Source organism: Typopeltis vanoorti, chromosome 20, assembly GCF_054136105.1.
Source record: "Typopeltis vanoorti isolate ZY-2024b chromosome 20, IOZ_Tvanoo_1.0, whole genome shotgun sequence".
Taxonomy (NCBI): domain Eukaryota; kingdom Metazoa; phylum Arthropoda; class Arachnida; order Uropygi; family Thelyphonidae; genus Typopeltis; species Typopeltis vanoorti.
The window spans coordinates 112249065-112264276 of record NC_143568.1 but is presented as its reverse complement, the minus strand read 5'-3'; the positions used below and the strand labels follow the sequence as shown (position 1 = coordinate 112264276).

The window sequence follows — 15212 nt, the reverse complement described above, 5'->3', positions numbered from 1 at the left end:
AGGAGCACCCTAATGGATGTCCATTCAATAAATGTGCTTGGGAGTTGACCACTGGGACTACCTCAGACACTATACCAGTACAACCCCATTGTGGACCCCATCCCTGGACAATGGGGTAGGAAATTCACTGCAACACTGTTAATCATTGCAGGCAATCCCAATAGCTGATTGATCCTGGCTGGGCTGTTCAGGTGTGCCCATCTTGCCAAAGCAGGAGGTAAAAGTAGTGCAAGGCTACTAGAAGTCCATGAATTGCACCACATAGTAAACATGGCAACGGATCCAAGTAATGGATGCTCAGGATGCTGATTTGGAAAACAGGATAGTATTTTTTATTATCCTGTTTACAAAGAATACAGGAAGAAAAGCAAAGAGAGAGAGAGAGTAAGAATGAAAAGGGGCAGTACTATCACTGGGAAGCTCACTCCACCATGAACTGTTGCCTCACATGTTGGGAATGGTTAATGATTTAGCAGAGTAAACCATTAAATAACAATTTACAGGTCATAGACCATTGTTGTTCTAATTTTTTTTTAAATACAAGTTGTAACAGTACACAAGGTAATAATTACTTAACAAATAAAGGAACAGCATAAAACAGGTACAGAAATGAGTGCATAAAAATAAATTTAAAAAAGGTGTACAAAAGCAAGTGTAACGAAAGTAATAAACACAGATAAAATCAACCAGATATTAAAAGCCTATGAACAATAAAAATATATACAATATGTATGCAATCTATATACTGCAAAAATATTAATTTCCTGTAAAAACAAAAGAAACCCTTAATCTGATAAAACATGCCTCAGCGTGTAGGGCTCAGACAGATGATGAATTTGACTAAAATAGTGACTGCCTCATTGATGAAACAAAGACAACAGATTAAAATGTGAACTCTTCCCCTGAACAGAAAGGAATGCATAAGATGAGTAATGATCTCACAGAGCAAAACAAGAACAACTTCCAATTTGATTTCAGGTTGATGGAGCTTGTTACCAGGCTTTCTATTCCATGATGACTGCTTCTTCATTGTACTTGTCATTATCCCATTTCACTTGAGATTGCCTCTCCTAGTTCATAATCATCAGGATATTCTGTCCTCTGTTGTCAATATCTCTAACCAGGCAGTTTAGAGGTCTTTTTTTTATGAGAAACATCCATGTTCAACAGAGTCTACCATGTCCCCTTGGTTCTGTACTCACTTCCATGTCCTGTCATGTGATCTGCAGGGCATCTCATGAATGTGTTCATTGAGCATGGTAGCTTCTACCTCATCATCTTCATCCCAGTTACATGTACCTCCTGTTCTTGTCATTTCTTAAGAGGCCCACATTCTGTGCTATATATAATGATTACATAATTGCAGTGTTCGTGTGGTGTTCCATGTCTGTGTCAATGGTGCAGTCCTTTGTGGAGATTCAGTCCAAGCACTTAAAACTATTAACCAACTTGAGTGGAGTATCTTGAGGTACATGGTATTACTGTTAGAGCCATTTGACTGGAAACAGAGACTCTTGTCTACTAACTTGCAAGCCACCAGTTTCCAGTGCTGTCCTCCACTTATTTAGTATCAACTGTAAGTCTTCTGGGTCATCGCGCATCAGAACAATGTTGTCAACATATAAAATATCTCATGGGATGGATCGTTGAATTCTGCTGTTAGAAACACTTGTCCATGACCAAGTTAAACAGAAGTGGGTTTAGGACTGATCCTCGATGCAGTCCCATCTTGATTTCCAATTCTTTGCTGGTTCTTTCTGGGCCTCTCACTTTCGTTGTAACACTCTGGTATGTGTTTCACTTGATTAATATAATATTCTGAAACCTTCTGTGATCTCAGTGCTTGTCATATTAATTTCCGTGGAACTTAATCAAATGCCTTTTCAAGGTCAATAAAAACTGGGTGCAGAATCTTATTATCCTTGTGACTTTCTAGTAGATTTCTAACTGAGTGTATGACATCAACTGAGGATTTTCCCAAGACTAACCTGCACTGATTTTTAATGTGACATTTTTTAGCTCCTATCAATCTTCAAACATAAAGAATAACTACACTGTTTGCTTTTCTTAAATAGCTGAAGGAGAAGTCCTGTAGTTGTTCATGGTTTTATTGATGAAGGTCTCAAATGAAACCATTAATAAAAAAAATGGATCTGATTCTGGTTGTTTTAATTATCAAAATATACTTAACAAACAGGTGATATGGTGGACATTATAAAAAATTAAGCACTATAAGAACTCCATTCAAAAGATCACTCTTTGTTTCACTAACACCTTACATCAGAAAACAGAATATATCAAATCGTTTTTTTTTATATGAACATTTCAGTGAGATCATCAGCAAGACCATAACATAGGACACCCTTTCCTTCCAATTGGTCATAAGGAAGTCAACCACATGACCATTCTTTCATGTTCGAAACATATCTGAACATACTGCAAAGCCACTAAGCGTTCTTGGCTTTTAGGTGACATTGAGCTCGATCCAAAAGAAAAACTTAACCAATGGAATTTTTTTTTCCCATTCTTGTTTTTTGTTCCCCATTCTTGTTTTTTTTTTTTTCCACATGCAAATCCCAACTATAAAATGGCATAAACATTGTACAATGGTACCATGGATGGGCTAAGGGTTAGATAATCTGGAAACCTTGATCCAGAAACTAAACATAGAATCTCTAGCCACTTCCTGCTTTCAATAGACAGGCTAATAATTGCATAATGAATGCGTTAGAAAGGGAAGATGAAAGAATTGATTGTTTTGGCTTAGGATGACATGGATGATGTAGAAAACAAGTATCAGCAGATTAATACAATAAATGCAAGTTGAGTAATTATTATGGGGACTTCAACTGGGAGACATAGATTGCAAGGAGGAAAGATCACATGGCAGGAAGGAAATGGAATTTATACATTTACTGACAGATAATTACTTAAAGCAGAATGTGACAGAGGGGACCCGGAGTACAAAAGTGTTGATCTTGTTATAAGATCAGAAGACCTGTCACTAACTAAGGTGGCTAGCTTCCAACTGGGAAAAGTGATTATGTGGTCTTAACTTGGGAGGTAGCAAATCATATAGAAATTCCAATTAAGAAGAGGTATATGTGGAACTACAAGGCAGGTGATTATGGTACACTTAGGGCAACTTGAAGCAGCAACATGGCATAAACATCTGCAAGGGAAAGATGCTCACCATGCATGGGGTATAGTAAAGGGGTATCTGGAGGAAGCAAAATCACACAGAATACCCAAGGAGGGTAAATCAGGTAGGAGTTAGATGGATGAGTAACATCATTAAGCTCTTGCTTAATGATGTCAAAAAGATGTTGTGGAGGTATTATATAAGGAGAAAGGTGACCAGCTAACTCATGAACATGACAAGGAACAGGCAAGAAAGGTGACCACCATGGTAAGAAAAGCAAAAATCAGATTATGAGAAGTTAGCCAAGCAGGTGAAAAGAAATCCTAAAGAGTTTTTTTCATTATGTGGCAAGTAAGAAGAAGAAGAAAAACTGTGGAAGAATAAGTTTATAATGAGTGCAAATGATAGACAAGTAGCTACTAAGTAACTATTTTGCAAAAATACATTCTGGTGAAAGATATTATTATGGCAGAGGTGACAGGGAGTGATTTGAGAACAGAGGTTGATGAAATGGAGGTGCTAAAAATACTGCAAAATCTGAATGCAAATACAGCTGTGAGATTGGATTGGATATCGACTCACATTTTAAGAGAATGTGCAAGTGGAACTAGCAATGCCTTTGACTAGGCTGTGTAAATCTCAGCTCTGGCAAAGTCTCAAGAGAGTAGAACCTTTCTTTGTATAAAGGAGGATCTAATCAGCATATCAGGAGTGGCAATAGAAGTACTGGAAAAGTTTGTCAAAAAGAGACTTCAGGAATGAGTGGATATGAATATGTGCTCCATGAGGGATGGCACAGCTTTGTGGAAGAAAAGAGAGAGAGAGAGAATGGCTATACAATGATACTGCTGGATTTTGCAAAGACACCTGACAGGATACCACATGGAATTCTCTTATGCAAACTTCAACAAATGGGGATGGTTTTTAAACTGGAGGCATGGATGAAAGGTTGGCTGATGGACAGATACCAAGAAGTAGTATTTGGAGGAGCAGAATCCAATGCAAGGAAGGTGACTAGTGGTGTGCTGCAGTGCTCTGTGCTTGGACCATTACTGTTTAATTGGTATATAAATGATATAGGAAATAATCTGAAGGGAGATATTCAATTGTTTGCTGATGATGCAAAGTTGGGTAGGATAACAGTCAATCAAGGTGATTTAAATAGGCTGACAGTATGGAGCAAAAATAATGGATGTCAATTTAATGTGGAAAAATGTAAAGTTATGCATTTTGGGAAAAAAAGATTACAACCTGTGTACCACATTCAGGGAACTGTACTCCAGGAAACTGATGAAGTCAGGAATTTGGAGGTGGTAGTAGTAGTTCATTCCAAGATCATTCCAAGGAGCTGATATTGATTCGGACCACAGCTTGGTGATTGCGAATATAAGACTAAAACTGAAACAGAAGTACAAAGGAAAGTTCCAGAAAGCTAGAGACATCTCAAAACTAAATGAAGACAGGCTAAGAACAGCATATCAGAACATATTGGAAACTAAGCTTAAGACCCCAAGTGAAAAACAAAATATAAATACAAGAGCAGAACGACTGACTATAGTGCTAAAAAAAAGCAGTAGAGGAAGTAATTCCTGAAAGAGAAAAGATCAACAAGAAATGGATAACTCAGGAAACCCTAAAATTGGTACAAGAGAAAAGAGAACTGAAACTTAAAAGAGATAATTCAGAGGCAGCAGATGAGTTATACCGTCAAAAATGCAATGAAGTACGGAAAGCAGCAAGATCTGATAGAGCCAAATGGTTGGAGGACCAGTGCAAAGACATTGAACAGTACTATGGAGAACACAAAACTAGAGAGGTCTACAAACTTGTAAGAAATGTCAATAGGAAGTGACAAACAAGATCAGTAGCAATCAAAGATGAAAATGGTGAAGTATTGATAGACAAGACAGAAATCATACACAGATGGACAAGATATTGCAGCAAACTATATAAAAATCAACTAAATGATACTGCAACAGAAGTAATCAAAGAACTAAAAGCAATCTCTCCGCCAGCAGAGATCTTTGAAAATGACATCTTGGAAGAGGAAGTGAATAAGGCTATAAAACATCTCAAGAATAACAAGAGTCCTGGAAATGACAACATACTAGGCGAGATGCTAAAATATGGGGGAGAATCAGTTGCAAAAGAAATACATAAGCTATGTAATGAAATATGGAGATCAGGGCATGCCCCCAAAAAGTGGAAAAAATCGGTTTTGGTTGTTCATAAGAAAGGCAGTGCTTTAGAATGCACCAATTACAGAACTATTTCATTCTTGGCAAAGTGCTGATGAAAATACTAACAGAACGCCTGAAGGGGCATATGGAGGCACATTTCCAGATGAGCAAGCCGGATTTCGATAAGATCGAAGTACAGTGCAACAAATACTCGCACTAAGACTAATAGCAGAGAAAGCTCGAAGAAAGAACAAAAAGATATATTGCTGTTTCATGGACTTCCAAAAAGCATTTGATAATATTGACCAAAATATAACATGGGCTGTCTTGGAATCCTATGGTGTGGACAATAAATTGATCTGCCTGCTCAAAGATATAAACAACCAAGCACAAGCAAAAATCAGAATAGCAGGTGAGACTGGAGATTGGTTTGCCACTAGTCAAGGCACAAGACAAGGGGACCCAATATCACCAATCATCTTCATCACACATCTGGGAAGAACACTAGATAAGATTAAAGAAGAAGGTGGAGGCATTTCAATAAATGGCATGAGAATAAACTACCTCTGATTTGCAGATGACATCGTCCTGATTGAAGAAGACGCAGCAAGGCTGGAACAGACATTGCAAACACTATACACAGAAGGGAAAAGATATGGACTAAATGTCAACTTTGAAAAAACTAAAACAATGATATTCGGACAACAGGAGTTACTGAACAGAGTTACGATAGACAGATTTCAACTGGAAAATGTGGAACACTTCACATTTCTTGGATGTCACATGACGCATGATTTGGACCCCAAAAAAGAAATAAAAATTAGAATAGCCAGAGCAACAACTATTTTAAAAGCCATGGACAAAATATGGAAGAGCCGAGATATAAAGATACAAACTAAACTGCACATTGTAGAAACCTGTATGTTCAGTAGCATGCTCTATGGATGCAAGGCCTGGGTACTCCTGAGAAAATCTGAAAGGAGGATATTGGCATTTGAGAGGAAGTGCTATAGAAAGATCTTGAGAATAAGCTGAATACAGAAAGTGAACAATGAGGAAATCTACAGACGAATACAACCAAAAGAAAACCTGATCCAGAAAATAATCAAAAGGAAACTACGTCTATTTGGCCATATATGTAGAATGAATGATGAGAGAAAATTAAAAACGTTGCTCATTGTTGTTTGGAATGATTGAAGGAAAGAACAAAAGAGGAAGACCAAACAGAGAATGGGGCGATGACATCTTCAAATGGTGCAGAAACTCTATACACAAATTAAGTTATCTTGCACAAAACAGAATGCAATGGAAGAATCATATCAAGATGGCAGCAGACACCTACGGGCATTGGACCCACGGTTGTTGATGATGATGAGTAGTAGTAGACAAAGAGTTGAAGTTAAGGGGGCATATTGCGAAAGTAGCTGGTAGCTCACAGAATTACTTGGTTATTGAATGACACTCTTAATAATCAGAGAAAAGGGAGTTTTCATTACACTTTATAAAGCCGTGATATGACTACATCTGGATTACTCTGCTCAGATTTGATTGCCTGGGTTTCTTGAGGATGAGGAAGTGGTGGAGAAGATCCAGAGGTGAGTGTCCAAGTCGGTGAGTGGTCTGTGGAATGCTCCCTGTGAAGAAAGATTGAGAATTTGTCGATTAAAAAAGTTGATTGATGGGCAAAAGGAAAAAAAAAAAAGGGGGGGGGGAGAGTATGATAGAAACATTTAAATCACTTTAAAGAGTTTATAGGATTGATGCAAGGAAATGTTTCAGCACTTGGCTAGGAAGCAGAACAAGAGGTCATCCCTGGAATTTGGGTAAGAGTGTGGTTAGCAAGAGTGTGAGGACTAATTTTTTCACTGGAGAGTGGTGAATGAATAAAATGGAGTGCCTGAGTCAGTTGTGAGTGCTTTGTCTATTAATGGTTTCAAGGAGAAGTACGATAGATATTGTGTTGAAATCCTAAAAGAAAGGATATTGTGTTGATAGTTTGGGCCTCATACAGGAGTCTTAGGAGTCCATGGAGGTGCCCGTGCAATAATAATAATAATGGTCAATGAATTGATCTGCCTAAAGACATGAAAAACATCCATGCTTGCAATGGATGTTTTCTCACACAGCCAATCTGCCATAAAACAGTGCTTATCTGGTCCCTTATTATATCCCATTTTGGCCAATCCAGAAAATTGACTAACGTAAAATGGGCTACTGTGAGAACCACAAAAACCACTAAATATTGTGAGACAGACAGCACAGAACATGCTTTTGCCTCCAAACATTGAATTCTGTAGAAAAAGACTCGAGTCCATCAAATGCAAGTTTCATATGGAATGACTGCATGAAGAAAGCCATGAAACAGTACTACACTGTCCCAATGGATTGCACATATATTCTGTTAATGAAAGCAGGCTGCACTGCTCACCTTTTTTCTTTTAATACTGCATATCATGGTATTAAAACAGTTATCATTTGACTTTCACAGCTCTACAAAACTCATCATTTCAGATTAATCCTGCTGTCATAAATATATGTGCATTGTGTGCTCCAAGTTTTCATGCTAAAGATGTCTAAGATTTAAAAAAAAAAAAAAAAACATATTCATATAATTTTTTGTCAAATACATTCTTTTTTTTTTTTTTTTATTAAAAATAAATATTTTTATATTTCATTTCATGCCAGCCTGGTTGGCTGAGTGGTTAGCATATCTGCTCTCCAGCCAAAAGGCTGCAGGTTTCAATCCTGCCGTGGGCATGTTTGTGATCGTCTGTGAAAATACTAGTGGTGGTCGGCGGCAGATGGCATTGGTGTAGATGATGAAGGTAGTTGGGCTTGTGGAGTGGTGGAGACAGAGATTTGTAGAGTAGGTGCCCTCTCTTGATGAGTCTTTGGACCTTATTATTATTATGCAACACCTGGAGGTGTTACATAATAATCATTTACAAAAAAAAGATACTTGGCCATTACAGACTAACCGAGTGCAATAAATTGAAGCTCATTCCATCTTCTATTTATTACACTTGGTATCTATTGCACCATATTATTTTAATAATAATTATATAATTGCTAATTTTTTACAATTAAATAAAATACTTACTTTTAAAATAACATTACTTGATATCAAATCAGGCAGTTCACCTGTAACAACATGTCATGAGATTTATAATGGGCGACATTGTAATGGGGGGGGGGACCAAGAATCCCCAAAATAGTGTTAGGTAAGTCATGAACAATTCCTTAATGGAATAAGTTCTCAAAGAGGTTGAAAATAAATTAAAGGAAAGAAAGGCATCAATTGTGAGAGTGGACTGATGCTAATTAATATAAAAGAACTTCATGCAGTTCCTAAAAAATGTAATAAATTTACACAACAAACAATATCCAACAAACATACTTAGTAACTTGTAAACAGTGATTGCGCTTGTTTTTCATAAGGAAAAAAGTTTCTGAAAAAATATCTACATGAAAAAAAAAAAAAAAGGTCAATAGCACTTCTTAATCTTAAGAAAAATTATTACCTGTTCCCAATATTTTCTTGCAATTTTCCTATTTTCTTCCTGAAGTCTTTGCACTTCAGTTCGATAGCCCATAATCAAAGTGTCCTGCGTATGAATTTTCTTTTGCAGCTCTTGTTCTCTGTTGGCATTATTTTTAACAACTGAAGAGTTTTCTGGAATTGAAGTTAAATGTGAATCAGAATGTGACAGATGTTGCAAATCTCGTCGGGAAAGTGAACTTGGATGTACTGCAGTTTCTTCTATCAGCTGTATCCTTAAACGTGCATATTCAACCTAAATATGAAAGCAATAAAATTAGCAGATATTTATAATTGCCATTCCCTCTCTCCTTCTCTAAAATGTATAAATGAAACAGTTATTTATAATTTTATGGTCTATGGTTTACATCTAAGATATCAAGACTGACATCAAATCATGAATATCTTATTGGTAAAAATATGGTACTGCAATGAATGTTTTGGAAAAATTTGAAGAAAACACAAAAATCTAATAATAATGGTATCTGTTGGATTTGTTCAGGATATGGACTAGTCATGACAAGTACCATTTTCCAACATAAAAATGTGCACAAGTTCACGTGGAGAGAAGCCACAAGAAATAAAAGCTTCATTGACTATGTCATTGTTGATACTGATATCTTCATGCTGCTTCAGGATACAAGAGTGTACAGAGGATTCCAAACTAGAAGTGACCATCACTTAGCTCTAAGTAGGATAAAGATGAATATCACATTGAAAACAACAATATGTAAGAAAATTTTTGAAAAGAATTAATGTTGAGCAGCTTTGTATAGCTGAGTCTTCAGTTTATCTGTAGACTCAACTATACAAACATGACTGAAGAAAATTATGAAACAGTTTAAAAACAAGAACTAAACCCTGGAATATCAGTAGCAAACTCTGAAGAAAACATTGATTCTGCTAGGGTATGTGATGAAGTTGTCGGCTAGGATAGAAAAATAAAAACACCATAGCGGACATAAGATGTTAAAGAAGCCATCCTTACAAGAGGCATACTAAAAATTCCTAGCAAATAAGTCATTAGACAGGTCTCCAGAAATCCACTTGGCATGGGCAAGTCATCAGAGACAAGTGGCAAGTGAATTTTCAATGTCATTCTAAATGCATTTAAAATGTATTGCCTTATTTTCTTCACATAAACATTTTTTACCCATTATGAGACATCCCATTTGTTATTAAGTTATTCGATCCAGGTAGAATCCAATGAATGTAACAGTTTTATGCTTAACCATGAGATATTTAGATAGTATCTTATGTAATTGATTTAATAAGTTAATTCCTTAGTAAACTACAAGTATTTGTCCTTGCTAAAAATTAGTTTGCACAGAGATAATCTCAAAGATACCTTGCAGCTGTTTCCATAATGTGAATTCCTATTCGTGGCAATATATAGCATTATTTATCTCTCACCTTCTGTTAATAACTAAAACCTACCCTTAAGTCTGCTGGTTAATTCTGAAAGAAACAGACACGTATTCTCAAACAACATTTGATTTTACATAACTAGCACGTTATCACTATTCTTATAAAAATCAGGGATACTGTAAAATCTTTCGCAAAATTAAATTTTAATTTTTTTTTAGTTCCATTTTGCAGGTTTTCTGAATATTTTGAAATTAGAAATTACAGTCGTCCTTCGACATACGTCGGCATTCTGTTCTATCCGGCAGGACATAAGTCGATACATTAAATCGACAGAGTTATAGGGGTTAGGGACTTAAGTAATAAGTATACTGTCATTTTAATTTTTAAACCTTATTATAAAACTGTACTGTGCATTACTGCCACCATAAAACAGAAGAATAATCACCCAAATCTTCCTCCACAATCACATCTTCATTACCTTCCCTTATGTGAAGGACTAAGCTGCGACTCTTCTGGTGTATCTTTTGTTTTTTTAATGAAAATGTCCAATGCGCTTTGCTTATTCCATTTCTTTTCTTCATAAATTTGCTTATAGCAAGCAAATGCATTATGTACAGGTATCCCTCGGTTGTTGTTGTTGTCTTGTCCTTTGAAGAGTCTTAGATGTTTCCGTGTGCTCCTTGTACTGCTTTGGCTATGTCTGTGATTTTGTTTGTATAGAGCTGTTGTTCAGGATTAGGATCTATTTCTTGCAAAGCTGCTGTAATTGCTGGACTGGTAAAGATGTGAGTGGGTGTCAGTTCAGTATTGGGGCAGTTGTTGAAGTTTCTATATGTTCTCGTATCATCTGTATTGATCTTCATTCCTCTTTAATGTCCTGTTCGTAGTCTTGCTATCGTGGTGGTGGTCCTTCTGTCAGCATTGATCTCGGGAATTTGATGTTGTGTCACTGATTTCAATGGAATTAGTTTAGCTTTTGCTAGTGCATTGGCATCAGCAAGAGTTATCATATGAGTTTCTTGGTTGAGTTCTCTGGCCTCTTTTGCTAATTTATCAGCTGCTTCGTTGTGATCAATGCCTACATGAGCAGGAATCCATTGTAAAATGCAACTTTTACCTAAACACTTTAGTTGATTTAAGAGTTTATGGATGTCTTGTGTGAGCTTGGTATTGCCATTTTTGATTGCCTCCATAGCTGATCTTGAGTCACTGTAAATTATAATTCCTTCAGGTTGTTGAGATGATGATAGATTTAAGTAGGCTTCTAGTGCTTTATTTATTACGTAGAGTTCGCTGGTAAAATTGGAAGCGATTCTCCCAGATCCAACTTTTATTGAAAGTTTTTCACCTTTCGGGAGTAGAAGGAGAACACCAGCACCTCCATTAATCATATTGGTGTCTGATGATCCATCGGTATAACAAATAACCTGTTTGGAGGATGAAAGAAGGTTGATGGTATTTAGGCCTTTTTCTTTAAGCATTTCTTTTGGTTCTTTCCCTCGATTAACGGAGTTAATTAATCCCTCAATGTTACCGCATATATCAAAATCCGCAAGAAGATGTGCTTTGCATTATGAGAGATACTGAGACAAGGAGTGATGAAAGCTTAGTCCACCTTTGCTACGAGTTGCCAAGGGGTGTACCACCTTACCTCAGTCCTGAAGATATTTTCAGGTGCAAACTTTGTTTGCTTACACTTGGATAAAGGATTAAACTAAATTTATTATAGTCTAACCAAGTGCAAAATAAACTTCCAACATCTTTCTCCAAATCCAGAGTAATTTAATAATAAGGTGGTACACCAGATGGCAACTCGTCATAGGTAAATATGACCTCTCCATTGCTTCTGCCTTAGTATCACCACTCTAGGTCTGCTTCTCACTGACGAGACCTCAATAAAGGTTGAAACTGGTCTGAGTAGTGGCCCTTCCCTTAATGCATAGCAGTATACATGTCTGCAAGCAGATGTGCTTTGCATTATGGGAGATACTGAGACAAGGACTGATGAGAGCTTGGTCCACCTTTGCTACGAGTTGCCAAGGGAGGTACCACCTTACCTCAGTCCTGAAGATATTTTCAGGTGCAAACTTTGTTTGCTTACACTTGGATAAAGGATTAAACTAAATTTATTATAGTCTAACCAAGTGAAAAATAAACTTCCAATATGAATGCACAGCTACTCATGACCTCCAAGCTATACACTGAATTGTGTAAGAATATTTATATTAAACATTTTGCATGTATCTGTCACATCAGCTGTGAGCTCCGCAGGGTTAAATGCGTGTTAATCAAAACTCTTGCCGCATATATCAAGGGATTGCAGCGATTAATTTCAGCGCGTTAATCAAATCCCATGTTAAGCAAAACCGCATTAAGCAAGGGATACCTGTACTTTCCTTTTTACTAATAAGTAGCGTTCAACATTCATGTCTTCAACCATTTTGAGAACATCGCTAATAGAACATTTCTGCAAGATCCTTCACTGTGAATTGTTTAACTACCTCTCCTTGTTTCTCTTTTCCCCCTTCCTTTTCTTCTTCTTCCTCTTTTGCATGATGTTCCTCAAGTTCGACCAATTCTTTGTTGGTCAACTCTTCAGAGGCACTTTCTATGAGTCGAACTATATCTTCATCACTTTGAGATTCAGATTGTTTGCTATGACAACTATTTCTTCACTCAATTTGCAAAGGTCTTCATTTTTTTCAAAACTTCCAAAATTGTGCACAAACCTTTTTAACACGTTCGTTGCCAACTACGAGTATACTCATAGTTGGTATATGAGCATCACAAGCCAACTATGAATATACTCGTATGACGCTTATCACCGGCAACAAGTTTACACGTACTGACTTTGAAGAAGTGAAAATGCTTGGCGTGGAGCTAGCAGCGAAAGTGTGTATACTTGTAGATGGTATATGAGCCGCACAAGCCAACTACGAATATACTCGTATGACGCTTACCGCCGGCAACAAGATTACCCATACTGACCTTGAAGAAGTGAAATTGCTTGGCGTACGGTAACAAACTATGTCTGAGTAGCGTGGCAGCTAACGTGTTAATGTCTTTTTCCATATGCCACTCATACATTGAGAGATCCCTTCATCCCAAACTACACCGATATTTTTAATAGCATGATAAATATTAAATGCTGTCCAGAATTGCATAAGAGTCTATTCGTTTCCTTCAGCAGTAGAAATGGCTTGTGAAAAAGTTCTCCATAGATAATAAGCCATAAACACTACAAGAACTCCCTGATCTATCGGTTGGATCAATGAAGTAGTGTTGGGAGGGAGAAACATGACCTTGAACTTGGGGAATTTAACCAATATAAGATGGATGACAAGGGGCATTATCTAGAATTAATAAAATTTTAAATTCTACATTTGCTTTCAAACAATAGCTAACCGGATCCCATGAACTAACCGGAAGAAGCGGTGAATTCATAGTTGTAATCGTGTCCTGCTTTTTCCTTCAACATGTTGAAGAGACTGAGTGCCTTAGCGGTTATAGTCATAGTGCTAAGAAGTATGCGCTTTTGGTTCAGGTCCTCTATGCATAATGGAAGTAGCTTTTCCAATCACCAATGGGACCTTGTCGTTGCTTCGTCACTATCATTGAACTTGCAACTTCATTTCAAGATCAATTGCTTGTATCTTTTTTCTGTGATTCTTCACTAGGTTTTTTAATTGGCCATGTACAGGCCATGTTGCACAAAATATTGCAAAATATTTAACGATAAATACAAATATAACATATTTTTCAAAAACAAAATCAACAGAATACCTGTTGAAGGCATGTGCCAACTGCCGAGGGAGGTTGCTGTTGAATGCACTGTTGCATGATGCATTGTTACTAAATAAAAACCTTTTTACTTTACGTTCGCTTGCGTCTTGTTCGGAAGTATAGTCAAAAATGTTATTTATTCCATTATGGGATTGTGGAAGTATCTTCGAACGGATATAACTCGAATGGACGTAGGCCGAGGGATGATTGTATATTGTACTAAAACGAGTAAATAATTCTGCTATAAAAGTGCATAAAATATCAATGTAAACTGACCTGTATATAAGATGATAAGTAAGGGATTAACCCAGATTATCACAATAATGAAGCAACATCAAAAGGTCACAAGGTCATACAATGTTAGAAAAGGGTGCCAAGAATGACGTCATCATGACAGCTGATCCTGAAAACTACTTTGTTTTATAGGAAGCACTGGGAATGGTATAAAGGAGGACTGAGAGTAACCAGAAGGGGTTTGTGGCTTTCAGCTTTTTCTCTCTCTCAACAGCTTTTAATTTTCATCTCCAGATAGTAGGTTCCCAGTGCTGTCCAGTCCCAAGAACATGCTTCTGATGCAAGTTTAGGAGAAGCCAAATTTCCTGGTGATGGTTCCGAGGAAACAAGAACATGCTATGAGAGAGTAGGTACCAGCAGATTTTGTGGCAACTACGGCAATTCCTCCAGAAAATTCCCGACGGAAATTCCAACAAAAGATTTCCAGGAAACTTCTGTATTAGGACAGCTAGAATCGTCCAAGCTGCTACAATCACCCAGGAACAGGACGTAACATCGAATTGATACAACTAAAGGTTGTACTAACTGAATGGACTGTCTATCCAAGGATTTATGTAAACACCATTTTGTTAATGTCAAAGGCTTACAAGTTGATATTGTATGTGTGCTTATAGGGAATTGTATGTACCTAAGTGGTAAATTAAGTCATCATTGTCCTTAAAGGAAGTTTATATGTTAACTTGTTAGTTTAACGAATGAATATATGTTTAGTTGTGATATAGGGAACTACCTTTGTTTAAGTCAGATTAGTTGGTATTGTAAATTGAGGTAACTAAACAATAAGTGTATTGAAATGAAATGAAATTAAATGAAAGGGTTTAGACAGATTACTTCTCTTATTTGTATGTGATTACTTCTCTTTTCTTGCTTAGAATAAAATGTTTTGTAACTACCTTGCCTGTTCTCT

General features: G+C 36.8%; 1 protein-coding gene across 2 annotated transcripts in view; it reads right to left on the bottom strand.

Annotated features, from left to right (window-relative positions):
• LOC150095803 (uncharacterized) overlaps positions 1 to 15212 on the bottom strand; it is a 243918-nt gene that overhangs the window by 172768 nt on the left and 55938 nt on the right. For both annotated transcript variants that reach the window (XM_090409875.1, XM_090409876.1), the window contains exon 3: positions 8844 to 9116. In XM_090409875.1, the coding sequence (XP_090266001.1) occupies positions 8844 to 9116 (273 nt within the window). The remainder of the gene's footprint in view (positions 1 to 8843; positions 9117 to 15212) is intronic.